We start from the raw sequence: 27,714 nt of genomic DNA on the forward strand, positions 1-27,714 counted from the left end.
GTCATTTGAGCAGGACAATTAAACCTCTGATGAAACATTAGTCAGGCAATAGATATAGGATTACTTTCTGCAGAAACAAGCATCACCGCACTACAGTGTAATGAAGCTGTTACTTGCAACCATTTCAGGATGTTGTCGCAGCAAAATAGATTTTTGGACTTGATTTTTAACTGTACAGATTAATCTCTGGAGCTTCAAAATACGAGATGTATTTTGAAATGCCTGCTATTCATTTGTAGATTTCAGAGCATGAGAAAAAATGGGAAACGTGCCTGACTGCTGCAGAGAGGACTTGGAGATGATTCCTCGAAACCACTAGGATGCCTGGCTGTTTTAAAAAGACTTTATTTGCCTTGGCTTCTCTAGTAAGTTTTGTGTCTTTTCTCTTGATTGTTGTTTCAATGGGGACCCCAAAGTGGACGACTGGAAAGATCCTTTGCAAAACAGGAGCTGATTTGGTCAATGCCACAGATCCAGAACTGGTTAAGTTCATTGGAGAAATTTACTACGGACTCTTTCAGGGCGGCAAAATACGCCAGTGTGGGTTGGGTGGGCGGCGTTCCAAATTCACAAGTAAGTACCATTTTGGTTGAACCTTTAGTCTAATGTCTAGTTCAACTTTAAACGCGCTCTATTCTTTTTGTTTACAGAACTTATACAATGCAAATGCTTATTATTAAATTTGTATTTGTGGCTGACGTGCTCTTTATGGTTTGGTATCTGTGTGAATGTAAAACCTCTATCATTTCAGGCTAGCTTTTTTCTTCCAGTTATGTTCTGTAATCCTGGAATCAGGATGTGGAAAAAAAAACCCTAGGGCTAGACTGAGGGTTTCCTTTTAGTCTTGTGAAGGGAGTGAAAGTCATTTGGAGATGACCCTGTAAATCATACTTTCCCCTTGAGTGACTCTTTCCTATGCCAAGTGTTGCTCTGCAATCTCTCTGAGCCTCTGTCCTTGCCTTCTCTGTTGAACTCCTCACTTTTTTTTTTCCTTTAAGAAGTAGAGATTTTAGCTGGCCACATTTCTGTATTTCTCCAGCTGTCCAAATGCAGATGTCTGCCATAGCAGATACTCCTAACTTTACTAACATGTTGAAGAAATTTTTACCTTCTTTTCTGGTAACTTTGGAGAGGAAAAAATTGCTGAAGTCTTAAAAGATGTAGAAACTCTTACAAATGTATTCCTTTTAACTTAAAAGATTTTCTTGAGGTCTCAAAAGCACTCAGACGTTGATCTGTACTTTGGATTATTTCCAGTTTTCACACATCCTGTGCTGTAGTGAAAATGATATTTTGCATTGAAGATTTTTAGTTCAGTGTGCAGATCCACTGCAACTTAAACCAACATGAGTTGAAGCTGCCGCAGTTTCACCCTCTCCCTGGCCCACAGTAATGCTGTCCTGCCCCATCCTTTGCAATAGCTCTGGTAGTTGTTGTGGTGAGGTAGTTCAGGAAGTTAAGCTGGCCAAAAAATTAACCTACAAAAAAAATAAATTCGTTTCCCATAGGATCATGGCTGACTACACAACTGCACAAGCACCGCTGTAGAAACTCGAAGGCAGGACTGTGGGAGTTCGGAGGGAGTAGAGAAGAGAACCAGAGTGACCTCACCTTAGATCAGCATGACCGGTTGTTAAGCCGTGATTAATTTGGACTAGTCACTTTTACAATAACTAAGTCTTGCCCAATCTCAGATTGCAGCTGCAACTTCATGACATGGACATAGCAGTCATGCTCAAATGCTTTGTCTAGAGAGTTTGAATGGCTGGCAGACAGGCCATCAGGTCAAAGCTCTTCCAGCTCTGCTCTGCTTCTCTTCAGGGCATTCAGAAATACAGTCCCAGTTCTTTCACCCAATCCTGCCAGAGAGAATGAGGAAAAAAGTAGCCAATCCTCTTTAAATCTCTGTACAACTTTCTGGACTCTTTAATAAACTTTCTGATTAATTACTGTGTAACCTGAGATGAAGGCCCAATGTTCTACCATCACTCCAGACTGCATCGATACACATTTGGAGGACACGATCCTATAGTCCTTAGACAAACAAAGCTCTCATGGAAGCTAGTAAGAATTCTCCCTGTTAGAACTGTAAAATTGGGTCATTAAGTGCAGTGGGCACAACCGTGCATTTAGGTAAACAACTATCCCAGAGATTTTCCCTTTTAAATATTTTAATAGCTCTATCAGGTTTGATACTTTCACAATATTGGTTTCAAAATGGTATCATGATAGTATACAAAGCTGTTAAATACTTTTGCACAACGGTCAGCAGGACTTCTGGGGGTTCTGGGTCTGACGACTTTTTTTACTTTGAATGTCCCCCTTAACCTCCAAGCATTCTTAACTTACATGGGAGACTTTTCTTGGGGATTGTGTTAGCATAAATGGACTGCACAGGCAGCACAGAGCAAGACTGAAAGCTAGCACCTCATACGCTGCAGTAGGGCGGTAGCTCTGACACTCTGGAATACTGAATCGCAATAATATACGGTTATTAGTACATCGCCTTTCACTGCGTTAACATTGTCTAGAGTAGGCTTGCAGCTGGCACACTCTCTTTTAAGTGGGACAGTGACGGCATGATTCAATTGCCATAATAGGTGTCCAGTGCCATTTTAGACTCCTCAAGGTGTATCATCTGGCCTCCAGCTGCTGCTTCTGGAGGTGTCCCATACATAGGGTGGCATGTATGTTGGACCCATGTGGTTGTTATGGTAGTCCTAAGGCATCTAAATTGGCATAAGATGCTTATGTTTTGACAATTGCATCAAGCCCCGAGAACGAGCTGGGGAAGCCAGGCATTTTGCCTGTGCATAGCAAACAGCTGGAATGTGTCAGGAGCCTCCCTGGCAATATCCTTCCTGAGGATTTTTATTTCTGCGTACTAAGCCAGGGTCACTGGTCATGCCTTTGGGACTTGGCTGAGAGCCTCAGAAAAGAGGCAAGAGAATCCTTATAACCACCCTAAAAACTCTGCTGGTTTGTAAGAAAGCTAAATTCCGTGTGCCTTGTGTTACACTGCCAGTTATTTTAGAATAGACTATTTCAGTTGCAAGGGACCTACAAGTCATCTAGTCCAACTGCCTGACCACTTCAGGGCTGAGCAAAAGTTAAAGCATATTGTTAAGGACATTGTCCAAATGCCTCTTAAAAATTGACAGGCTTGGGGCACTGACCACCTCTCTAGGAAACCTGTTCCAGTGTTTGACCACCCTCTTGGTAAAGAAATGCTTCCTAAAGTCCAGTCTAAACCTCCCCTGGTGCAACTTTGAACCATTCCCACGCGTCCTATCACTGGATCCCAGGGAGAAGAGATCAGCGCCTCCCTCTCCACTTCCCTTCCTCAGGAAGCTGTAGAGAGCACTGAGGTCGCCCCTCAGCCTCCTTTCCTCCAAAGTAGACAAGCCCAGAGTCCTTAGCCGCTCCTCATAGGACATTCCTTCCAGCCCTTTCACCAGCTTTGGTGCCCTCCTCTGGACACATTCAGCTACCTGAACATCCTTCCTAAATTGTGGGGCCCAGAACTGCACACAGTACTCGAGTTGACATCGCAGCAACGCTAAATACAGCGGGACAATCACCTCTTTTGAGCGGCTGGTTATACTGTGTTTGATGCACCCCAGGATGCGGTTTGCCCTCTTGGCTGCCAGGGCACACTGCTGACTCGTATTGAGCCTGCTGTCGACCAGCACCCCCAGATCCCTTTCTGCAGGGCTGCTCTCTGGCCACTCCTCTCCCCATTTATACTTGTGCCCGGCGTTACTAGGTGCAGAATCTGGCATTTGGACTTGTTAAATTTCATGCTATTAATGATTGTCCAATGCTCCAATCTATCTAGATCCCTCTGCAAGGCCTCTTGTCCCTCAAGAGAGTCAACAGCACCTCCCAGTTTGGCATCATCAGCAAACTTGCTAATGGTGCATTCAACTCCTGCATCCAGATCGTTGATAGATGTATTGAACAGAACTGGCCCTTGAATTGAGCCCTGAGGAACACCACCGGTGACTGGTTGCCAGCCCCGTGTAGCCCCATTCACTACAACGCTTTGAGCCCTGCCCTTCAGCCAGTTAAGAAAGCAAGCTAGTTTCTGGCTTCCTGTTTCCCTTATATACTTCTAGTTCTCATTTACTTCCCTCTTCCCTTCTTGTTGTTGGAGTCTCTTCTGTAGCTCCCATGTGTACCAGACCCAACTACAACCCCAGAATGAGCTACTGAAAAGGTAGAACTGTTGAATCATGAATTTTTGTATGGAATGTGTACAGTATGAAGTTTTCTACATCATCTACTAGAATTCTGTCACGTCATGATGATCAAATTGTACGCCTGATATTCACTGTGACATCTACCAATTATTGCTGTCTACTTTTTCTGTGGCTTGTTTGGATTTTTTTTTCAGTTATGCAGCATAGGAAGCAACCTATTTATTTGTTTATAATATAATGTACCTTCTTTTTAGTAACTTTTCAGTAATTAGACAGTTAGTTCTTCAAAACACGTATGAGTGTGCAGTGCTACGCTACATGAAGGGTTCTTCTCGATCAGCTTCTTTCTTTCCTGTTAGTCAGCATGTCACCTACAATTCCCTACTCACATTTCTTCTGATTCTGTTACTAAAGGGCTGCAGGATAAATTGAGTACTCAGGCGCTCCACACTTCCCTGCTGCTGGCCAGTTTGGCCCTCCAACAGAGTAACTCTGGCTGTGAAGACAAAAACAAGAGAGTTACCGTTCTTTAGAGACAGGCGAGTGACAAGCTGCTGAGGAAGAGCTCATGCCTATAGCAAAACATGGGAGCACTTCACCTAAAGCCCACCTGACTGCAACACTTTACAGGCTTCCTTACAGATGTAACTAAAATGCTACCGGATACCCAGAAGAGCATAAAGGGGGCATAAACATTAGATGAGAAACCAAGAAGGGAATCTGAAAGTGGAGACCTGTGGGATTAGGAAGTATGAAATCAGAGTAGATCTCACTGGAGCCAGTATTAAAGAGAGGCAGAGACAGAAAGAAGAATAACATGAGAAAATAAACACAGAAAGGAGTGATACTATTTTAGGCAGCAAGGGGCTGGACAAGGAAGCTGGGACTATCAGACTTCAAAGGGATGAGATGAAGAGCACAGAACAGGAATGGTAAGCTCAAAAAAAGGAGTTTGGGATGGAGAGCAGAGGTGAAAAAGAGACAGTAAAGAATGCAGCAGACGATGCAGCAGCAGAGATAAAGACATTAACACAACTAGATAAATAAAACAGGACTTAAGTCTGAATCCTTATTCACAGACCCTGTGTAGAGGATTATTCCGGTAGTAGAATATCCCTGGTTTGTCTGACATAGTGACAAATAAAGCATCATGAACTAAGATGTGTGTAACGACCTGAATTGTTCACCTGTGTAAAAAATAGTCTTGATTAAGTATAATTTAAGTTTGTAGCACCAGCACAGTGTGATATTTACTGTTGTCAAGAAAAAAATAGACACTGAATAGATTTTTTTTTTTCTTGCCAGTTTTCCCACACATGGTGAAAAAGCTGAATACAGGCCTGCACGTGATGATTATAATGTTCCTCTGCGTGGCCATTTTCTTTTCTCTGGTCAGTTTTGGATTCTGCATTCTTAATGCAATAAAAGTTCCTTACCGGGCTATTAAAGGTCCAGCGGGAGTATGCCTTTGGAACTTCCTTGCAGGTAAAATCATTTACCAGTATTTTTCACCAGTCACATTCGTATGTTAAAATGTTAAAAGTTCCTTCTCTTCCCTTACTAATTATCTCCTCGACTTAAATACTTGTGAATAAAATGAAGTTAGCAGTGAATTCTCATCTATCAAAACAGAACTGTCAGGTGGCATCTCGGCTTATTGTGTCTAGTCAACTTTTTACAGGAGCTATGAATGCCAGTCTTTAGGCTTTTTATCACTGATAAAAAGACTTTATTACAAACACTGGTATGATCTTTGGCCATACAGCAAAGACCAAGCATTTTGAAGGTGTTTAAGCCATGCCTAAGTCTATCCCTACTCTGTATAATGCTCACTGTTGTATTCAATAAGCCTTCTGAAGCACAACCAAGATGTCTGCCTTGTTTTGACAACAACGGTGAATACTTCTTTCATTTTGTTGCAGGTGGATTTATAGTACTTGCAGTCACCAGCTTTATGGCTGCTGTGAAACTTCATCACCACACAGAAAGAATTGCCAATTTTCGGGAAAATGTCTTTCAGTTCGTTATCTTAGAAGAACGGTTTGAAGACTGTTTTTGGCTTTGTGTGGCAAGTGCCACAGCACATGCAGTAAATTTGCTGCTAATAGCCATTAGTGGGATTCATTTCCCTAAAATTAAGACTAAAACAGAAGAAGCAAACGTTACAGCAGAAGATATCATGTACTAATAAATCCACACAAAAATACTTTGGTCAAGTGAACTGTCATGATAGAAACAGCTTCTTGGCTCTTCAGCTTTTGATTTGGATGGATGATTTTGGTATAAACATGAGTAAAGATGTCGGTCTACAATACCAGCAATTAACATGTGTGGGAAAGTGGAAAAACAAATGCTACAAATATCGTTATTCTCAAAACTGACCAATATCTGCAGTGAATATATGCTGTTTGCAGTTTTTAGAAAATTGGCACTTTGAGATATTTTAGAAAACTAAGGTGAAATATGATTTCATCGAAACCAAGTGTTTTCTTTGTTTAGAAAGAAAATATGCGTATCACAAATCTTTGATAATATAAGGTTATTTCAAAACAGAAAGAATGGATGTTTGCCAATTACCTTCACAGAATTATCTGCAAAATGTTGAGAGGGCCATATAAGATATGTTTGATGATGTTATACTGCATTGAAAAAGGAAACTTCATCATCTGTGAGGCTAAAGTTAAGGGGAAGTACAGGCTAAGTATGCGTGAAATGTTTTTAAAACAGAAATTATCAAACCCCACAAAGTAAAGAAGTGAGAAAAGTAAAGTTTATGGGATGCTAGTAGACTATGAAAAAAAATCATTAGCTGCAAGATGAAGGTTTCATTGCAGCTTCTGGAAGTAAAGTAAACAGAATCTAAGTAATAGTGCTTTTAGATAACCTGGAAAATAATAATCTGCCAGATTAATTGGCTTCAGAACTCTGTCAATTCTTTTGTCTATCTGAAATCAAGTAAAAGTGATGCATGATGAAACAGTATTAAAATTAATAAAAATGGTTAAATGGATGGAAAAGTTACTTTGTTGGGAAGTACCATAATTTTGACAGGCATTCAACCAGTTCTTGGGTCACGAGTAATGAATGTTTCAGAGAAAAGAATATGCCATTAAGCATGTCATTTTTAGAATTTGACTACTACAGTGAACACATACTAATCTTTTAGCAATAGAACCTACACGTAACTGAAGAATGACTTGAAATGAATGAAAGAAGTTATCATCTAAATTAAAGAAATTATTTTGCAGTTACTCTTCACCATACCACTAGGTTGTGTAACTCTATTCTTGTGAAAAGCTCTTTGAAAAAAACAGTAACTGTTTTAGAAAAGGAATTAAAAGTGTTTTAAGAACATGTCAGGATATACAAAAATTCCTTATTTTTTATTTTAAAAGACCTCTTCACAAAAATAGTATTGTAAGGGTCAAGTATTTTCAGAAGTGCCTAAAACCGTATTTTATGTACCCAAATCACTAGTTTTATCACTGAAGTGTGCAGAACACTCAGTAAAGAAAGTTGCTAGAATAAGCTGATATTCAACATGTTTGCTGATTAGGCCACTCATTTAGATATTTAAATAAGGAATTATAACTCAGCTTAAGCCTATGAGTTTAATATCTTTGGCCCAAATAATTTTCCATGCTCTTTTTACTTCATTTTCATCTAAAGACCAATGAAAAACAGGTGTTTTGTGGAGTAAATTCTACTTTCATTTGGTATACTTATAAAATCAGTTTTGCTGTTGTAAAACTCTATTCAAAGTACTCTTAATTTACACAGCAGACTCAAATCACTGTGTTCACTAAATGCTTCAGCAGCGTATGGGCAAGCTCTGTGTGAGGCAAGAAATGAAAATTATTTATGTCCTTTTCAGCACATATGCAGCAAGACCAGCAGACATTCGGCAGTCAGTGGCCTAGTTTCAGAGGAAATGTTATTAGCCAAAGTCATCCTACAGATGTAATGAGCAGTGTTTGTTACTGTAGCCTGTACCATCTCTGGTTTTGGCCCTACAAGTTTAGCAGGATTATGAGTGAAGCAGAAGTTTATGAGGGTGCTTCTGCAATAGGCCCGAATAATCTGTCTTCTTCAAGACAGTGTTAGCCAAATTTTTTTTTTTTTCTAAAAGTCCCATAAAAATTTAAGAGACAGCTGGAAAGTTTTGATGAGTCTAGAGCACTTTTACAATTTTAGCATAAAGGAGACCCAATAAGGCAGAAAAAGTGATTCCTAATTTATACCACCCACTTACTTCACTGTTCTTCTAATTCTACTGGTGCTTTTACTCAGTCTCTACCCTGGGCCACGACTCCAGGAAGGTGGTACGATACCCAGTACGTGGAGAGGCAGCAATAAAGGTGCCTTAGATGGTAACAGCACAGTACTGTCCAGAAAACTGTCCACAGAGGCCTCTGTGGTACCACCACCTTCACCTCCCAGAAAATTCTGAGTGGCTCTGAAATAGAAGACCTTAAACTGCAGTACAATTACATAAGTAGAAAATGAAATATTTGTCATTTGTAATTGTTCTATGAACATATTATTTAGAAGTAGTTGTTGTACAGAATTATATTGTAACACGTAACTGAGCCTTTACTAAATATAATTCTCTTTAGGAAATGAAAAGGAAGCAGATTTTAAAATCCTCCATATAGAGCGATTGCTTCGGAAATGCTTTTCAATAGTACTAATACGCATGTATTACAACACATTTTTCAAACTGCTAGTGCCCCCCAAACTTCCCCCCAGAAATAGTTATTGAGTAAGAGCCATGGGACTACTTAGGTAAGGACAAGATTAAAGATTTGTTGGACTGGATTCCTAGATAGGTCACAGTAGCTCTGAAAGAACCATTAGAGTACACTGTATAAATAAAGAGGGATAGCTGGGCTCATCAGCTGTTTAATTTCTTGTTTTGAATCTATTCAACAATGAAACACACTGCAGTTAACGGTCCAAAAGAAGACTTCTCACAGCAGATGTATGAAGTATTATTGTGGGATGTTGTAGCTGCATGAGTTGAATGACCAGTAACGTTATCACCCAATGACTGTTTTGTGACTTGTGAGAAAATAGTATTTTCAGTTCACTTTAGAGTGAACAGAAGTATTACCATGCATGAATTAAACTGAACGAAACAGAATAAAGGCTAAACCAACCTTCCAGCTGCACAGGATGTTTCAATTTAAGCACTGCTAAGACACAGCGATGGGACAATGCATAGAATATTTGCCCTGGGAAATTTTGTCTGGGAAAAAAAGGTTAAATGCAATCACACATTGTTAAGATGTACAATTACAAAGCACACCTTAAGGTTAACAATAGGTAAGTCTATCATGTAGACTTTTTCAGCTTTCCTTTGTACATCATAAAACACTTTCAAAAAATGTGGAACTTGATGTATAGTGTGATCTACTTTATTTATACATTTTCATTTTAGTTATACTTCACGCAGTGTATCTGATCATACTCATGCTCAACATTTGGAAATGAAGACTTCTTTGGGGGTACTTTTTACTTTGGAAGATTTGAAATCTCAAATGAGAACATTTATGAGCAATATCTGCCCAGAACTTCGAAGAGATTATGGGTCAAATCCTATCTTTCCATAAAATTAAAGACAACTTCATATACCCTGAAAATACCCACTTAATTTGTATGTGCAGAATATATAGAAGCTCCATGCAGGATGTAGAGAAGCTATGGAGCCATTCTTCAAGGAACTAAGAAACTATTCATTGTATCTAAGAACCTCTCCAAAATAAATCAAGCTAAAAACTAATTGCCACTTTGATTTTTTAAATAATACTATGATTTAATGTTAAAAAATGTAATTTTACAAGATAAATCAAAATGGATGCAATTTCACTCAGTCATTGTCTCTGCGTGCCACTGTCCTTAACAAGACATGTTATTTTTGTCTGTACCACTTAATGCAAAAAGTGGTTAGGTGGGAACTGCAATACACTGTTAGAGAAGAATAGCCCCAGATACCCTTCTTCATCATGTTCTGCTGATCCAACAGTGTAAGTTCACTTACAGATGTATGGAAAAGCAAACAAATTGTTACACATAGTGTCGTAAGGTGTCAGATTCTCACATATAAAAGTGGATTACTTATAATCTATGTTTCACGTTTATGAAAAAAAAAATAAAGAAAAGAAACCAAAAAAATTCTGGATCACGTGACATTAAAATCCAGTGCATGTTCAGTGCCACTGAAACTCTGGCTCTTCATACTGACGATACAATAAACGTCAGCAAACTCCAAGCAGTTCTTTTCCATACAGTGCTTTTGCTAGAGAAGCATAAAATCTACTTCTGACATTACACTGATGACCCAGTATTCTGGTGTGAATTTTCCTGGTAAAATATAACCATAGTCATTCTCACCAGTCTTTTATTTTCACTTACCCCCTTTTTTTTTAATTTCACTCTGGGATTGTTACTGCTTTCTCTTAGAACCTAATCAAGTCTTACTAGACACACATGGTGATATTATACAGGTAAACCACCATCCTACATGGAAAATAATGTACATTTGTTGTCTTTGCATTTGCAATAAAGCTTTGATTATTTCTTCATAAACCAATTACATTTTAATCTTCAATATGCAAATTAAATATACTGTATGCATACCAGGACTGTTTTTTTAAAGTCTGCGATAAGCCCACAAGAGAAATTGCTTCATCCTCAGCAGCACGCAGGAATACTTACCTAGAGCATACCACAAGAGGGCAAAAATCCACTGCGAAACCGAGTCGCCCCCATTCCTTGCGATACAAGGCCTCATACGCAGGTCGGCGAGGAAACACCCTCGCACGGCCCTTCAGGCGCTGGCTTGCAAACCCTTCCTTCCTACCTCCCCTCCCCTCCCCTCCCCTCCCCTCCCCTCCCCTCCCCTCCCCTCCCCTCCGCCGCCGCGGGCACCGCCCCGCGCGGCGCCGGCTGATGAGGCCGTCAGCGCGCCGGGGTCCGGAGGCGGCACGCCGGCCTGCCTCGCTCCCTGCCTGCTTGCCATGCTGCTGCCGTGGGTGCGGAGGGTGGCTGCGCGCCGCCTCAGCCGGGATCTCCCCCTGGCCTGCAGCTGCTCGGCGCAGGGGCCCTCGCCGCGGGGCTACAGCCGCGGGGCGGGCGGGAAGGTGAGGGGGGGGGCCGCCTCCGCCTCGCGGCCCCTCTTGCTCACCTAGGGGTGAGCGTAGGCAGGAGGAGGCAGCGCCGGGCGTCCCGCGGGGGCCGCGGTGGGCGTGGGGTGTCCCTTCCTCCTGCTCGGTTCCGCAGCTCGTGGCTGAGCGTGCCCGGCGCCCAGCTCTGGGGTCGCCGCGTGCCCCCCAGGTCCAGCCGGGGGCTTTAACCCGCAAGCCTGCGGCGTTGGGATGGGCGCCGTGTCTGTGGCCGGGCCGTGTGGGGCCGCTGGGAGGCTGCGCCCTGGAGGAGTTCTCTGTCGGGACCCCTTCGCCCGCTGTCGGGGCAGAGCCGCCTTCCTGCCCCGGCACCTCGCTGCCCTGCCGATGAGCTTGAGTCGGGAGTGGTGCGACTCCCTGTGCTCGTGGATGCACCTGGCTGGAGATCCGCATTTGGGGGCGGGGGGGGGGGAAACAAAAGCTGTTTTGTACTTAAAATTACAGATTGAAAGAGTTTTTGTCTCTACGTATTAGGCAAAATGATTATAACTTTAGTTATGCTGTATCTAATTTCTTTTTCACACTTAAAAGTAGTTGTAGTAGTTTATCCTGGTTTAGCAAAGTGTCGCTCTGTGCATCTTGTTAGATAAATGCATAAACTGAGATGAACATATACAGCCATAGCTACGGTTTGAACAGCGTGCTTGCTGTCTTTCAGATGGGTCTCTAAATTTTGTGGTGTTTACATTAATGCGCATCCTTTTTTAGGGTCTTGTTCTGGGAATCTACTCAAGTGAAAAGGATGAAGGTGCTGCCCAGTTCACTAGTGCAGGAGATGCTTTTGATAGACTTGTGTCTGGAAAACTGAGAGAACTTCTGTCCGTGTAAGTGTGTGATAAGCCTCTGAAATGGATTAAAGTACCTACAAACACCAATAAGAATGATCTTTTTTTACCGCTATTAGTGTTTGTATCCATATCACTTCTCAGGCTGGTATTTGCTTCTACCAGGCCAAGCAGTTTGGAGGGAATTCCTGTGGAAAAACCAAGCATTGAGGAAACAGATGCAAAATGTTCATGGGGACTGACCTTTTCTGTGTATTGGCATTGAGCCAAATGTCCCAGTACGGTGTTGAGGAGCACTGTGTGGTTGTGGAGTGAACGTAGTACCATAGATTTATCACCAATAAGGACTTCTTTATTGAAAGAATCTTTTTGTGTCCTAGATGTGGGCCATCTTTGAAGAAAGGCAAAACACGCATATTCCATGGTTTGCATCAGGTACGAACTTTGGATTTTCGTGTGCATATTGATTAATGTCTGAGGTTTGCCCTTACGTCTTACTTTAAGCTGAGTTCACTGCTGTGCTTATATAAATGCTCTGCTCTTCTCCCCCCTTTCAACAAAAGATGTGGTTCTTATTGAAATCTCCTGTTTCCCACTCCCCATGTTTGCATGCCCTTTTGCAGAATCCTGTACTCCCTCTACTGTGCTGCAAATTGAGAAGATGTAAACAAGTCTGCTCCAAAAGTGGTGTGCTCTGAATAACTGCTTACTGAACGAGCTGAAGCACAACAGTTTGGGATCAGACTTCTACTGTACCTCCTGTGTTCAGGAGGAGTGAGTGCAAGAGTGCATACCGATATGTGCAAAGACCTTCCAAATGTGACAGTTCTAACACAAGGTGGTCCCATCATAGGCTGTAATCAGAGGGTTTAGAGTCATGTGCTTGAAACCTCTGAAAACAAGATGTGGGACTGTTCTTCGGGCAGGGCTTCTGTCTGCACAGACATGACATATCACAAGGGTAGGAGATGGGGATTCATCTGCTTAAAGTTAGGCTTTTGGTGCCATTTGAGAAGCCCTAATACATCTACTGCACCTACATGGAGCTGGCAAATGTACGATTTATGCCTTTTTGGAGTAGTAGCTAGAGGCTAGGCAGACATGTAATATGACACTAGGTGTCCTTGTATAAGTAACTGAATCTTACATTAGGGCTATTTAAATGATTTTAAATAAATCAATTTGTAGTGAGTATTGCCTACCATGTATAAATTCCTGTGTGGAGACCCCAGACAGGTGACACTAGACTCAGTAGAAAGGCTGTCAGAAATTTCATGGAAGTTGAATCCACTGAAGGTTCCATTATCCCAGTTCTGCATACAGGATTGCCTCTGAAGTGAGTAGCAAATCTCTGCAAGAGAAGGCAGTAGAATTTGGCCTTATGGACTCTTCTAAGTGTGTAAAATAACGATAACTAAAAAAATGTGAACTGGAATCACCGATCTTCTGGAAAGCGAACATTACTTTCAGCATCTTGTGGGCTAAAAGACTTTACTACGTTGTAGCAGTTTGAAAGCTGATTGTTAGAATCTGACAGAGCAGCTATTTGTGATGGAAGGGAAAGCCCAAGATGAACTTCATTTTTCTTCAGAGCAATGGGAAATCTGTTCACATATATAACCTTGAGTTTTATACAAATTCGACTTCATTCTTAAAAGGCTCCTTTAATCTTCGTTATTTCTTCCTTTTTGCCTTCCACTTGCGGCTTATAAGGCAAGCATTTAGTCTGCTGTGCTACATTGCTTTCTTGAGTTCTGGAGCTGTGTACCTCTGTGCAGCTTTGGTTTGTTACCTGGCAAATCATGCCAGCTCAGCTACTGAGCTAATAGGCTCAGCCTTTGAAGTGATTTTATTTCTTTGAACATAGTACTGTGCCAAGAAAGGTTACACTTCTCCAGCTCAGTTCTGGCCTTTGTTGCAGCTGGAAAGCTGGATCTGCTTTCAAAGGACTCTTAGACTTGCACTTAGAAGTATCAAGTTTGCTATGTGTTGAGCATAAAGCCCTATCTGCTGCAATACACGTAATTAACTGGACAACAGAACAACTGGTTGCATGCCTCTGGCAAATGGTTGGGAGTGCAAGACAGTGGCACCATACTGGCACTGGTAACGTAGAAATGCGCGTAACGTAAAGTACTGAATGTATTTTAATGCTGTCCTTGGTTTGATTTGGAAAGTAAGGTCTTCTTAACAACTCTCTTCTGTGGCTGTAACAATGAGGAAAGTGAATCCATTTGTGTGTCGGCTTCATCTAGGACTTTCTGAGTGTGGTTGTAGTTGGCTTGGGTAAGAAGAATGCTGGAGTAAATGACCAAGAAAACTGGAATGAAGGCAAAGAAAATATTCGTGCAGCTGTTGCAGGTTAACTATTTTTAAATTTTCTTAAGTGTTTTGTCTATAAAACTATTGTAATGGTGCAGCATGTTCCACTTTTGAAGAGTGAGTCTAGATATGATTTTGTTTTGAAATGCAAAACCTACTGCATGGTTTCGTAAATGCATTTACTTGTCACTGATATTCATGAAGTTTTTCCTTAGTGAGGAAGGAGTTATAGGGCATGTAATCTGCAGACAGGTAACTCCAGTTATTTATACCGAATAACTTTCCTAAACAGTGTGATATTGAAAAGGCGCTTGTTTAATTACTACTATTTTGAAGCCTGAGAGCATCACTGGTTCACTTTATGCTCACGCTGTACTTAAGTATGCACACATATTTACTTTTGCCACTTAGTTTGTAACGGATATTTGTGTTACAAACTGGTATCTTTCACAACATCAGTAGTATGATTCAGTATGTTATCTGTTGTACGCAGAGAAGGCCTGTCTATCTTAATCAAGGATGACTGCTGCATCTAAGTGTGTATAAAACAAGAATAAAAAGAGTTCTCACCGCAGAGTTTATAATCTGAGACTGGAGGTCAGTCACACGTGTATGACAGCTGTATGTCCAAAGTGCTAGCCTGTGTTGTCTCACCAGCTGCCAAAACAGTTACATTATTTGGGTACAAAATAGAATTTATGGAATATATAGTTTGTTTGTTTATAAAAGTGTGTATAAACTCATTTGGAAGAAAAGAGCAGTCATATATTCTTAGCAAAAAACTAGATTACAGCAAATTTCTGATACCTGTAGATAGTCATAATCCATAGCACTCCAGAATGATAGAGCTTTTCTTTGACATAGAGTGAGCTTAAAGGAATCGGAACAACTCTGGACTTTCCTTTTTATTCTTGTGAAATGTCTTAATTGTTACAACTCATCAAGTGAAGTTTTAAGTCAAAATTTGTCAGTATATGGTCATTAGCATTTCAAATTACTCTACTGCATGATCTTTTGAATTGATTTACTTAGTTGCTGACTGGGGCTAAACCATGACACTCATATCTTGAGTTAAAATTATTTTTTCCTTTAAATGTCATATTGATCACCTCAGACACCTGTTTTGCTGTTCTGTGCAATACTCAGCCTACTAGTTCTGTACTGTATTTTTCAGCTGGGTGTAGGCAGGTCCAAGATCTGGAGATCCCTTGTGTTGAAGTAGACCCCTGTGGAGATGCTCAAGCGGCTGCAGAAGGCGCTGTCCTTGGATTGCATGAATATAACGACCTGAAGCAAAAAAAGAAACCTGTAGTTACTCCTCAGCTTCATGGAAGGTGATGGCAAAAGGAAAGCTTGCCTGTTTATTTATCTGTTTGTTTATTTAGTTATAAAACTGTGTGCATGCTTGTGCATGAGAAAAACACAAAACTCGAAGAATAGGGCTAGCAGCAATATCCCTCTTAAGTCTTCCTCCTCCTTTGAACTTCCTGAAGTATTTTACACCTCAAGTATATTTATAGTGTTTGCTCCATGTGTTTTGTTAGTATGCCTTGTTCTGAGGTTAGGGGTAATAAATGCTGCTTCATAGAAAAGAAGGCCCAGGATAAAAATAAGAGTAAAAAATTACTTGAAGCATACTTGTGACATAAAAGGACTTTTGTTGATATTGCATGCCAAAATTGTGGAGCAGAGGTATTTCAGACTCCATAAATGAATAAATCCTTTTGAGAATTAGGAAATGCTAATTGACACCAGACCATACCATGATGGATAGGTTTTACATAGTTCATTTGTTACATTTTCTTTTAGAGAGTATAACGCAAGAAGAGAAGCTTGGGTGCTTCTGGCCTCTAAATAGACATAGCTGTTACTTAAGAGCAGAAAGTAATATCGGAGCTTTTGGTTCCAGAACAAAGTTTTATTAATCCCCTTCTACTGTATTAGAGTGGACTTTGGACCTTCCATATGGGATATTCTGTCACGCAGAGGAGAGGTATTTCTCATATGTTCTTTATACAGGAACAAGTCCTTCCTTATGAGGAAGTTAGTGAAATAAAATAAAAACCTCTCAATTTAAGCATGTCTTGATAAGCTACATGCAACACTCTTCGCGTTTTGTAACACAGCAGATAGTTTGGGAGCCAATTATATTAAATAAACATTTCCTGAAAACACAGATGGTTCTATGACCCCTTATGACACTGGAAGTAACTTTTGTATATAATAATTTAGGTTGGAAAGGGCCTCTGGAGGTCATCTAGTCCAGCTCCAACTTGGATTAGGGATAACCTGGAAGTTACATAGAACTTTAAAGGTTGATCAGGCCTTTTTCTAGTCCAGTTTTGAATATCTCCCGAGATGGAAATTCCACGACCTCACTGGGCCATCTGTTGTAGTGCTTAACTATGCTCATGGTGACTTTTTTTTTTTCTTTATGTCCTATTGCAGTTTCCCTGTTGGATCTTGAGCCCATTGTCTCTTACCTTCTTACTGTGCAGCTCTGAGACGTGTCTGTCTTCATCTTCTCTATAAACGCTATGTAAGGGTAGAGGAAAGACTGCAATTAGATCTTTCCTAAATTTTTCTTTTCTAGGTGAAACAAACCCAGTTCTCTTAGCTTCTCCTCATATACCATGTGCTCCAACTCTCTATCCCTCTTAGGGCCCTCCTTTGGACTTTCTACAGTTTATCAGTATTTGTTTTGTATTCAGGCACTCAAAAGATGTAGCCAGATGCAGCCTCACAAATGCCAAGGAGGTAAATAATTATTTCCTTTAACATGCTGGCCATGCTGTAATCCAACCCAATACATGGCTGGCATTTGTCACCGCAGTAATGCGCTGCTTACCTCTGTACAACTTGTCCACCAGGATCCCCAGGTGCTCTTCTCCAACTTCGCTTTCTGCCTAGTCAGTGTCCAGCCCGACTGTTGCATAGAGCTGTTCTGTCCCAGGTACAGGACTTTACGCCAGTCTTTGTTAGACTTCATGGTGTTCCCTTTGGTGCATTCCTCCAGCTTGTCAAGGCCCCTATGAATGGTGGCCCTACCCTCCCCATTTCAGCTGCTCCCCGCAATGCGATGCTGTCCATGAACTTCTGAGGGTACGTTTCATTGTCCAAGTTGTTGATGAAGGTATCAGCCCCAGTATCAACCCTTGAGGAACACCACACTTAACTAACTGCCAGCTAGATCGTTCAACTGTTGTCTGCTATCTTCTGAGCCCAACAGTTCTTCCAGTTTTTCACCCATTTTGTAGTCTACCCTTCCAGTTCATGTTTTCTCAATTTCTCTGGAAGGATTCTACATGAAAACCTTGCTAAAGCCAAAATGAATTACATCCACTGTGGTCCTCTATGCCAACCCTCTCATCATAAAAGTCAGTCAAGTTGGTCAGGCATGATTTGCCCCAAATAAATCTATGACTGTTCCCGGTGACCATCTTGTCCTTCATGTGCCTGGAAATGGCTTCCAAGATGACTTTCTCCATAAAATTTTAGGGGATTAGTCTAGGGTAAGTGCTTTGTAGTTCCCTATATCCTCCTGGCCATTCTTAAAGATGAGGACTTGTCTTTTTCCAATAATCAGAGACTACATCCAGTTACCATGACCTTCTAAACTGAAGGAGACCAGGCTTGCAATGATGCCAGCCAGCTCCCTCAGCACCCTCAGATATACCCTGCCTGCTACCAAGGACTTGTGTATGTCTGGCTTCCTTAAACAGTCCTAAGTCTATCTTCCTCTGTCATGGGTAGTACCTTTCTTCCCCAAACTCTGTTACTAGGCACAAAGAACTGGGGAATCTGGAAGCAGACCTTAATAATTATTGACTGATGCAAAGTAGGCATTGAGAACTTCAGTCTTCTAGAACTTCAGTTCACTAGATTGCCTGCCCCATTTAGCAATGGGACAGCATTATCCCTGAACCTTCCTTTTGCTGATGATGTACCTGTTGAAGTCCTCTTGTCGCCTTTCCCACTTCTTGCCAGTTTCAGTGTCAGCTGAGATTTGGCTTTTTAATTCCATCCCTCCATATCCAGGCGATGTTTCTATATTCCTCCTGGATTCCTTCACTGTGTTGCTCTTCTGAGGGGCGGAATCCAGCTTAATGCCCTGCTTTGTGATATCTTTTAAAGCAAATAAGCCTTTCAGTTCTGTCTCAGTAAAATGAAAGGTTTTGTACTGGTAGTGTTGCAAAGTAACCGGAGAGACATCCCCATTTCCTATGCAGGTGGCTCTTCAAACATTTGCTCTGTCATTCTTTAGTGAAATGCTTTGAGTGCACTGTGAAATAAGATCCAAAGTCCACGCTTATCACAGAATCATATTTCAGTAAAGTGAAAAACAGAATTGGAGGCTTTATATGGTAAATAAAAACTTTCAGGGCTGTTATTAATGCGATTACAAATTTTGGAAGGGATATTAAACTTTGTGCTTAAGGATTTAAGCCAATCTCTGACTAGTAAGGATTAGGACAAGACCTAATGTATTAGACAGATAACTTTACATCTGTCTGCTCTAGGATTCTTCTAGCTTTCTGTGAAGCATTTGGCACTGACTAGAACTAGAGATGAGTTACTAGACTAGATGCACTTTGGATATCCTAAATTCCTCGTAGTAGGATTACTATGAAATTCTTAATTGCCCCAAATTAACGATACTGCGTTTTCAAACAGGAGAGAACAGATGGATGCTGACAACATCTTACTTTTGCAAATGTTTATGGTCCTGATTATTGTATGGTGTTGTTTAGTGCTGAAAGTGAAGCCTGGCAAAAAGGTGTTATCTACGCTGAGGGTCAGAACCTCGCTCGGTACCTTATGGAGGCTCCAGCTAATTATATAACTCCAATCAAATTTGCCGAACATATTGAACAGAAGCTCAGAAGTTTCAGCAATGTGAAGGTCCATATAAGGTAAATTCCATTTAATGATTCCTCTATAGGGTAGGATACCTTCCAGGCTTTTCAAATCTGCAGCGGGCTCTCACTTTCACTCTGCCGCTTCAGATGACAAAAGCAGGGGAAGTGTTTGGCAAAAAAGGTATGAGGGGTGCCCCATCTGCAAGCTACTCTCAGTATTAGAAGGTGAGCTCATTTGCAGAATAAGCAAGATACTGTGACTCAGTAAAATGATTAACTGTCAATTAGTCATGCAGTCATTACTGCTTAACTGACACATGTGCTGTGAAAGAGGAAGCCTGATGAAGACTCGGTGAATAGAGGGCAAATACTAGGTACCTGTTTTCTAATACCTTTTGGGGTTTTTCCCAAGTGGATTTATACATACCTTTGCTTTTTTGTTTGGATGTGGTAATTAAACATCCTCTATTCATTGTTGTTATTGTTGGGGCTTTTTTTAACTCTTAAAAATGTTGAGATGGAGTTGTAAAAGCCCTTGCAATTGAATTTGCACGGCTAATGCTTCTTGTTTTGGCATTTCTGGTTACTGCACTTCAGTGGAAGTGGGCTAGCTGGTTATGCAAGCGTTGGAGGCTGTTTTGTTGAAAAGCAAAAGCTTGAGGGAAATCAACTTTGCCTATAGTGAACCATCTTGATAGCAGAAAGCTAAACCGTAACCTGCTGCAATGTTGTTGTTCCATATGCCTTCAGAGACTACAGCCTGATGGGCAAGTGAAAGTTTAATGTTTCTGATGCAGAAAGTGTAGACTGGTTATTGGTTGTTTTGTTGGTGGTGGTTTTTTTCTTAAACAAGGCAGAACAAAAACGAAGCAGCAACTTTGAGGTTGTATTTTTCAGTTTCACAAAAAAAGTAATAATGGTTGGATTTAAATGATGGTTTCCAAAATAACTAAAATGGAATTAATAGTTTGTGTACAAACCTTCAAGAATTGTGATCTCTTAAAAACAAACAAACAAAATCACCTTAGTCAAAGTGTCCAATTACAAAAAACATATGTATTTCTATTCCAGACCGGAGTCTTGGATAGCAACACAACAGATGGGAGCATTCCTGAGTGTAGCTAAGGGTTCGGCTGAACCTCCCATCTTTCTGGAGATTCACTATTTAGGTGGTACTAATACAAATGACTCCCCATTGGTATTTGTAGGAAAAGGAGTTACATTTGACAGGTATGTATGCTAATGTTTTAATGACTAAAGAGGGGAAAATGCCTTCCTGCTATTCATGTTCAATGGGGAGATGCTTTTTCTTTGCTCAGCACATCTTTCAATGCCATTCCAGTGAACTTGCCCTATGTAGTAGGACTGTGCTGCCTTTTTTGGGGAGAAGACAAGCTTGAGCGATTGGACAAAGTAGGCATTGATGTGCGCCTGTCTTGTAAGGGGGGAAAATGGAAATTCAAGGGGAAAGAAAACAACTTGCTATTTTTTCTTCTTTTGGCCTGAGCAAACCTCTGGATGAAGAATTTACATGTTTAGAATTGCAGTCTGTCACTGGACATCTAGATCATGCTTAAGGAAAGAGAAAATAGTTTGGGTTTTGCAGCAGTTCTTTATAACTGCTTTTCATGTCACATAACTACTGAAGAATTTATCAGTCTGTTCCCCTTCCGTATGCTGATTTTACCAAGTGTATTTGTACATTTGTTCTTGTTTTGTGCTCTTTTGCTATTACAAAGATCATTGAGTTAGTCCGCTGCAGATTACTTGGATTTTTATGGCATCTTAATTACGAGGAAATAATTCATGGACATATTTTATCTGAAATGAAAACCTGGATACCTTGCTTTCAGTATGCTTGTTAGGGTGTTGCAGGAATATTTGAAAACACTTTTACTGGTATTTGGTGCTTAAACATACTGATGACAGAATATTATCAATGTATGCAACTTTGAACTCCTACATGTTGAATGAGATTTGTTCTGTTTATTCCAGTGGTGGCATTTCACTGAAGCCATCATCGGGTATGGATGCGATGAGAGCAGATATGGGAGGGGCAGCAACTGTCTGTTCAGCCATTGTGACAGCAGCAGCTTTAAATCTACCCCTTAACATAATTGGTAAGTATGTTTGTGTAAGAATTCAAAAATCTTAATTTTACAAGATTTCTTTTTGACAAAGTGATTTTCTAGTATCAGCAGTGGTAACAGTCTTACAGAAATGCCATGGACTCTTGCACACTTATTTGTCTCGTTCCCTTGCTCTTCCACTTCTACTTGCTTATCAAAAATTACTATCTTTGCTTGAATAAATATTTCAACACTGATTTAAAATTTTGAAGGCATGATTTTTAGATTTTTAGGTGAGAAATGATTGTCAATAAACTTATTTTCAACAATTTTTTCAGAAGTTCTGATCCTTCGTTACAAGAAGGAATGTGGGTATCTGTAAAAGAAATTGAAAAGGAGTTAGCTGAGATACCTCCATGAGTGTTTGCCACAACTGAACAGGAAGAGGGATCAGCTCTTGTTTCCTTAGATGAATTATCTCAGCAGAAATCTAAAACAAACAAACCAAAAAAACCCGGTCTGCTGATACTATTTTGAAGTACGAGCAATGCTTGTCTTTTCTGCAAAAATTTGCACAGCTAAAATTAAATGAGCCGATTCAGGAACCGTGGCAAAACCAGTTGGTGATGACATGTAATCCATTCTAGGATAAGTTTTATGTTTGAGAACCTTGACTTTCAGGGAACTAGTATTTTTAGTCACTTTTATGCTTCAACCAGTAGAGTGCAGCGAAACACACATCCTCATGACATTCTTCACTTAAAAGTATGCCATGGGAAGGGCTGAATCAGTGGAGCAAAAGTCAGTGTACGTAATTCCACTGAAAAGTGGTGGTCCACAATTCGCTTATTCCTCGTGCCAGGAGCAGGTTTTCCCTAGGAATGGTGGAGTGCCTTATGTCCCATTATCCCGTTCATAGTTGGAGTTTTGACACTGACTCTTTTTGCTCATCTCTATTTGCTCTTTTTATGGTTGGAGTTCTATGGCGAGTCCTTGGACCCCTCTTGACATTATACAACGTTTATTTACAATGAGCAGAGTTTGAATGGCTCAGAGTGTTAATTTGAGAAGTTTTAATTTCAGAAGGAAAGAAATCCCTTTATGTGTGACTAATTATTTGTATATGGAAGACATAAGATGATATTTGTTGCTCTCTGATCTCACTTGTCTGGGCATAAAGTAGAAGTAAATCCTAGCGGTAAAATGGTGTAGGTGAGAGAATGTGGTGGTGCAACATGCAGAGGAATTTCCCTGATTGAAAACTGGACCATGTGTCTTTCAGTAACCAGGAAAATTTGGATTTTGAATTTGGATAAATTCAAGATGAGAATAGTACTGTTTTCTTAAGGAGGTGTTTGGGTTTTTTCTAAGGGGTTTTTTCTATGTCTTTTCTGAGAAAGAAACTAGTAATGCACTTTTCTTTTTCTCTGTGAGGTTTGGCACCCCTCTGTGAAAATATGCCCAGTGGTAAGGCAAACAAGCCTGGGGATGTAGTTAGAGCCAAGAATGGAAAAACAATACAGGTACGCATGTGAAACTTGGATTTTGAATACTTTCAGTGAATTGGTTTAATCAATCAAGTTATATGACTGCAGTCAGAATACATGTTTGAAAAGACCCTTTAAAAAGATAAGCAGTGCAAATGTACTGTTTTTAAAAATGTAAGCAGCATGTTATTAATTAGAAACTGCTATCATAGGATTCTTTCAAATATAAATATAGATTGAAGATATTAGACATGTTTTATAAATTGCTAGGAAAAGCTGAAAAGTATGGTCACTTACTGAACATCCTAGAAAATGTTTTAGCACAAGAGGTTGTTAACAATGCTCATAAATACAGGTTCTCAGTCAGAATGAATAACACACCAATTGCTTCCAGCAGACCCTTCAGGACACTTCCCTGCTATCTGGAGTAAGACATAAGAGTATTAGTTTCCTGCTGACATAACCAAGGTCTTTACCCTGCCAAGCTGCTCTGTACAATCGGAACCCTGAGTCATAGGGACTGTTGGTTCAAAGGAGCTTGCCAAATCAGTACACAAAATATGTATTTCATATTTAATCCAAATTGTTCCACATTCATCTAATAGAGTAAATGGTACTGAAAGTTATTGTGCTGTAGCCCACTGATTTCCTGCAGAAGTAGATGGCTTAATCAGTATTTCTCTCTGGATTTCTGTGATTCTGCCACCTTTGACTTGCTGAACCTTCCAGTTCCTTGAGGTTCTTCTCCCAAAACTGAGTTCAGTTGCCCTCTGCTTTGAGGGAAAAGACTGGGCACATATTCCCCCACCAAGGAGAAATCTGCAAGTGCTAGTAGCTCAGAGCACATCATGAAATTAATCTTGGAGAATTCATCATGAATTTTTCCTGAAAGGGGAAAGGAGCAAAGGGGCTTTTTTTTTTTTTTTTTTTGAGGGGAAAGTTTCAAGATCCAAAGAGAGAGCAGCATAACAAGGAACTGTTTCTAGGCATGCGTCAGTGCTTCTTTGTGGTACCCTCTCCTCCTTTGCGGTTTCCATCGGCCAGACCTCTGTGCTTGCTCAGAAGCAGCCCCTGGGATTCCTGGGGCTTTGCTGGGAATGGTAACCAGCCCCCTGCACTCCACTGGGGCACCCCTCCAGCCTCCAGGCTCTTCTGAAGAGCCAGCAGCACAGAGGCCCAGCATGCAGAGGAGGTTGCAGTGCTGAAAGATGACTTGACATCAGCTACAGATATGCTTTTATTTTATAAACATAACTGTGTATCAATACTATCTTTTCTTTTTTTTTTTTTTTAGTTTATTTTGAGTAAATTTTGATTACCTGAAGTTCCTAGGGCCCGTGACAGTGCATTTACAATCTGACAGCTATTTAAGATAATATGTAAGAAATAAGTCAGTGAAAGGGATGTTTTCAGTAGTTAATCTGTTTTTACTAATTTTGCACCTGAAGGTGGATAACACAGATGCAGAAGGAAGACTGCTGTTAGCTGATGCTCTCTGTTATGCCCACAATTTTAATGCAAGGGCTATTGTGAATGCTGCAACATTAACAGGTAAGCAGGTTCCCCGCTTATTTTGCAAGTCAGTTCTTTGTTACTCTCATTAATTGGGCTGTGGATTAGTTGCGCTACGTATATAAAGCTAACCTGAATTCGAAAGCAACTGAGATGATTTTACGTGTTGGAGGACAACAGCTAGCACAGTTTATGTGCTAACAGCTTGTACAGCTGCACCGTGTCTCTGGGACTGGGGAGAGTATTGCCATGCAGGGTACGTGCTCAGCAATATAGATGAAGTTTGGGCCAGCCCAGATGAGCTGGAACTAAGAGCAGGAAAACCTATGCAGACTTTGATATTTCTGCACAGTGTTTCCCAGTGCTTCCATTTCTGAGCTAAGCCTTTCCAGTTCCCGGGGCTGTCTGATGCAGATACTGGCGTGGTTGTGGAAGAATCCTGCCAGGTCCATATGGCACTGGCCATGCTGGAGCCAAAATAACTTCTTCGTGAACGGCTTCCTGAGTGCCTGAGCTCTGACGTACCCCACACCAGTTCTTCACTGTGGGAGCTAGCTCAGGTCTCCATGATTCTAAATAATAGCATAGGAGAGTCATTATAATCTTCCCAGGAATTCGTTTGACTGAAGTATCTCTTATTTTATGTGCAGTTTCCATAATTTCAGGCATAATAAAATGTGCTTTAATTGTTTCATCTCTACAGTTGTGTATGAATGAGATTATAATTTTAAATTTAAAAACAGCATTGTGTATGCATCTCGTGAACTGCAGTAACAAGCTGTCATGGGTGAAGTGACTGTAACTGAAATAAGAGCAAACATGGAAGAGTAGTTCAGATAGGAGTCCACTGTATTGCTTAATGAGTACGCTAAGCAAAATAATTGTCTTTCTATAGATTGTCTACTAGTGCTTTAAATTATGTTCCATCAGTTTTACCAGTTCAAATGCTGTGGAAAATTTCAATAGCCAGAAGGGAAGCCAATTTTAAGATCATTGGCTTGTATAAAATAATTCCCATATAAAAGGCATGATAGAAGAAGGCATTTACTCCCACTATAGATTATTCCGTGTTTGGGATCCTTGGGCACCAAGCAGGAAGGAGGAGAGCTCCTATAGAAATTTCTTTGACATATCATTTTGCTAAACTACTTTTTTTTTCTTCTTTTTTTTTAATCTCACTGAGGATTGAGTGTTGGCATTAGAGAAGCAGTTCTGTAGCACCAAATAAATAAATAAATATGTATGTAAACCCTCTGGTTTAGGCACGGTTTAGTATTTTGATAAGGATTATTTTCATTTAAAGTAAATTCACATATGCTGTGCAAAAATCTATGCAAGTGAAATTCACAAAAGGGAAGGTATCAGCTCAAAATTGTAGAGGTCTATAAACTGAAAAAAGTCCACTCACTTATTTTCTATATGGAAACAATAAAATTCAGATTTTTTTTTTTGCGATGACACTGTTATTGCTGAATACATTGTATTAGAAATATTGCAGAGAAACATTAAGCTGAAAACAGAGTCTAGTTTCATGAGATACAGAATATGGTTTTTATGAATTCTTGTCCTATTAGATTATATAAATGTTTTAACAAAGTTTAAACTTTTAAAAATGCAAGTGTACTAAAATCTTTAGGATTTGCGGACTTTATAAATTACTGATAATGGGAATTAAAAATGTAAAGTTCTGTGAGGAGTCAGGATGCAGAGGAATAGCTCAGGTCCGCATTTGCCTTTGTTGTATAATCTTGAAGGTGTGTTCTGTAGGTGCCATGGATGTTGCATTGGGGTCTGCTGCGACTGGAGTGTTCACAAACTCATCTTGGCTTTGGACTCACCTTTATGAGGTAGACTATCTGCATTATTATTAAATCATAACAATAATTCAGTAATAGCTGTTGTTATTGAAAAGTTAGTGCATTAAAGTCCTTATGCAAATCTAAAAGGTATGTTACTACAATTTGAAATCTCGTAGGAATGGTGTTAGTACTGTATTTAATTGAAAATAATTAATTTTGACTATTAATTACTAGCTCTTTAGTGAGGTTTAATATCCTACAGCCAACAGCATGCACATCATCTCAAGGATCTGCATCTTCTGATAACTTACTGCATATGCATAAGCTCTGGACTACTGACGCTAATTAGTTCATGTTAAAAAGATAATTGACCTTGCTTAATAACACTGAGACAGAAATTCAGAGAGGCCTTGTGAGTGGCTGAAGCGTGATGGCTGAAGGAAGACTCTGAAGGGAAGGATTTGTGCTGTGAGGGGAAAAAAAAAAGAAAAAAAAAAAAGCAGTCTTTAGATTTTTGCTTTTGACTATAACACTGAAGTACCTAAAGAGTAGGATTCACTGTTTTGTTTTGCAGTGTATTTCCAAACACCTAATATTATATTGGGCTGAAGAATTTTAGACTGATCAAAGCTAAACAAAAATAAGCATGCATGATACTGGGGCTTATAAATGCAGTTAAAAAAAAAAATTGCCAAAACTATCACTGTTTCTTTTTCAGGCCAGCATTTTGACAGGAGACAGAGTTTGGAGAATGCCTCTTTTCGAACATTACACAAAACAAGTAACAGACTGTCCTCTTGCAGATCTGAGTAACATTGGAAAGTACAGCAGGTAAGATGTACCGATATCCTTCATGTGTCCCTTTCTTTCAGTGTATTCATTTAATGTTTGTGCTGTTGGTGTTGCTTTAGAAACAATACAATTTTTCTGCTTCCCACAGAGCTGGAGGAGCATGCACAGCTGCTGCATTCCTGAAGGAATTTGTGACTGCCTCTCACTGGGCTCATTTAGATATAGCTGGTGTGATGTCGAATAAAGATGAGGTGCCCTATCTTCGAAAAGGCATGGCAGGGCGGCCTACAAGAACATTAGTAGAGTTTGCAGCTCGATTAAGTCAAGATAGTCACAATACCTAATAAAATACTTACTCTAAAATCATCCACTCTGCCTTAAGAAAAAAAAAAAGTATTATTCATAAATGAATGCCCCACGGATATTTTCACTATAGCAATGAGCTACAACTGCATTTTATAAATCATTACTTGGGTAAGAATATCTTACCTTTAAGATTTGTCATCCCACATAATGCAGTTTAAAATAAAAAAATATTCTGTTTGAACTATTTAAGATATTTAGTACCAAAACATGATGATGGAAAACACCTGAACTCCTATTTTATATGTAAAGTAAGCATAATTATTGCAAACAATAAATCTCGTATTTGTGTGCGTGTGTGTGTTTTGATTGAGAGAGAATTAACAATAGATGGACATAT

At 40.1% G+C, this 27,714-nt stretch overlaps 2 protein-coding genes across 2 annotated transcripts; both read left to right on the forward strand.

Moving 5' to 3' along the window:
* Nucleotides 1-24: 24 nt before the first annotated feature.
* On the forward strand, nt 25-7,426 carry CLRN2 (clarin 2). Its single transcript, XM_076335999.1, has 3 exons — nt 25-573; nt 5,508-5,687; nt 6,125-7,426. Exons 1-3 carry the CDS (start codon nt 321-323, stop codon nt 6,388-6,390), a joined length of 699 nt encoding a protein of 232 aa, XP_076192114.1. The 5' UTR covers nt 25-320; the 3' UTR covers nt 6,391-7,426.
* Nucleotides 7,427-11,182: 3,756 nt separating this feature from the next.
* Nucleotides 11,183-27,667, forward strand: LAP3 (leucine aminopeptidase 3). Its single transcript, XM_076335998.1, has 13 exons — nt 11,183-11,344; nt 12,095-12,210; nt 12,552-12,606; nt 14,427-14,532; nt 15,668-15,827; nt 19,245-19,406; nt 20,424-20,582; nt 21,348-21,472; nt 22,856-22,944; nt 24,357-24,459; nt 26,188-26,267; nt 26,938-27,050; nt 27,160-27,667. Exons 1-13 carry the CDS (start codon nt 11,222-11,224, stop codon nt 27,353-27,355), a joined length of 1,587 nt encoding a protein of 528 aa, XP_076192113.1. The 5' UTR covers nt 11,183-11,221; the 3' UTR covers nt 27,356-27,667.
* Nucleotides 27,668-27,714: the final 47 nt, after the last annotated feature.

Source organism: Aptenodytes patagonicus, chromosome 4 (genome assembly GCF_965638725.1).
Source record: "Aptenodytes patagonicus chromosome 4, bAptPat1.pri.cur, whole genome shotgun sequence".
In the NCBI taxonomy this organism is placed as follows: Eukaryota; Metazoa; Chordata; class Aves; order Sphenisciformes; family Spheniscidae; genus Aptenodytes; species Aptenodytes patagonicus.

Excerpts from the sequence above, each read along its gene's own strand:
- LAP3 (XM_076335998.1), top strand. The coding sequence starts at position 11,222 with ATGCTGCTGCCGTGGGTGCGGAGGGTGGCTGCGCGCCGCCTCAGCCGG. Across the intron at positions 15,828-19,244 it reads ACTCCTCAGCTTCATGGAAG|TGCTGAAAGTGAAGCCTGGC; the intron begins GTGATGGCAAAA and ends GGTGTTGTTTAG. Across the intron at positions 22,945-24,356 it reads AGAATGGAAAAACAATACAG|GTGGATAACACAGATGCAGA; the intron begins GTACGCATGTGA and ends TTGCACCTGAAG.
- CLRN2 (XM_076335999.1), top strand. The coding sequence starts at position 321 with ATGCCTGGCTGTTTTAAAAAGACTTTATTTGCCTTGGCTTCTCTAGTA. Across the intron at positions 574-5,507 it reads GCGGCGTTCCAAATTCACAA|TTTTCCCACACATGGTGAAA; the intron begins GTAAGTACCATT and ends TTTTCTTGCCAG. Across the intron at positions 5,688-6,124 it reads CCTTTGGAACTTCCTTGCAG|GTGGATTTATAGTACTTGCA; the intron begins GTAAAATCATTT and ends ATTTTGTTGCAG.